The 1,224-nt window shown below is 31.6% G+C and overlaps 1 protein-coding gene across 1 annotated transcript; it reads left to right on the top strand.

Moving 5' to 3' along the window:
* Positions 1–418: 418 nt before the first annotated feature.
* Tsp_08873 (hypothetical protein) lies at positions 419–531 on the top strand (the record flags this gene model as incomplete). The annotated part of the gene is made up of 1 exon (XM_003374099.1): positions 419–531. A coding segment is annotated over exon 1 (113 nt), but the record flags the coding sequence as incomplete, so codon positions are not given.
* Between the last annotated feature and the right edge of the window lie 693 nt (positions 532–1,224).

Genomic DNA, 1,224 nt, shown 5'->3' with positions numbered 1-1,224 from the left:
TTCTGAATCCATATCTCCCAGCTGATGTATCCATGCTGCTGCTAATGGCACTGTATTCGCTAGCTGGTTCACAGCTGAATCACTTCCTAGTGCATCAGAGCTGATCGGCAACGATGACGCCAGTCACGTCAGTGCTCATCGCAGTTAATCTAAAAAATGCTTTATTTTAAACATAACAATTAATAGAAAAGATAAACAATGCCTCCCACAGTGCGAAAAAAAACTTTTTTTTCCCCACTTCCCCATTTGCTAAACAAAGCATCAGTGTTGTAAATTAAGAAAGAGAAAAGTCAATGATGAGCAGCTAACACTGGAATTAGGTGTGTTCTGGCCTTCCTAATCAAACAAGGCCAGTTGAACTGTCAAGCATTGATTTGACTTTATGAAAATCAACCACGTCATATTAAATTTATAGATAATGGAAAGACGCGATGATTTCAATATGCCTGAAGTGAAAATGGATAAGATAGGAATGCAACAGTGGACGATAGCGATCTCCGCCACCGTAATATTGACTCCAAGAAAGATACTGTAGGATATTTGACAAATTAATTAATGATGTATACAAATGAATGAAATTAGTGTTACAAGAAACATTTGCCTTTTCCAAAAAAAGATGCTGAATTATACATAAATATATTTAATTGATAAAATATTTTACTGAAATAAACCATTTCATTGATAATGTGATGATTTATTTTATATATGTTAAATTCAAATGATAATTTTTCAAATCAACTAAAGTCTGTGGGAAATTTTTTCTCACACTGTTGTCCACTGCTTACGCAAGCGATGGAAATGGAGAAAAAAAGAAGAAAACTGTTAAATGTTACAAAACAAAATTGCTGCTGCTTAAATTTAATAAACGTGTCCGAGAAGTGCAAAATTATCTAGCAACCAAAAATTCGTCGAATATTGGTGCATTTCTTTTAAATAAAAGCTTATATATATATAAATATAATAAATATAAATATATATATAAATATAAAGCTTATATATATATAAATATAAAAGTTCCTAGAAATGAGCATAAATGAAAAAGCATATATATATATATATATATATATATATATATATATATATATATATATATATATAGAAGCAACATTATTGACTCGTTGACCACTGCTCACTTTTTCACTGCAAAAATGGGCGAGATTTGAGGAGGTTGGGGGTGGCACCTATTCTTTCATCCTTCTACTGTTGTTGTTGTCGGCGTGTGTG

The sequence above is a fragment of the Trichinella spiralis genome, assembly GCF_000181795.1.
Source record: "Trichinella spiralis strain ISS 195 chromosome Unknown Scfld6, whole genome shotgun sequence".
NCBI classification, from domain to species: Eukaryota; Metazoa; Nematoda; class Enoplea; order Trichinellida; family Trichinellidae; genus Trichinella; species Trichinella spiralis.
Note: the sequence above shows the minus strand (reverse complement) of the source record. Positions and strands in the feature narration are given on the sequence as shown.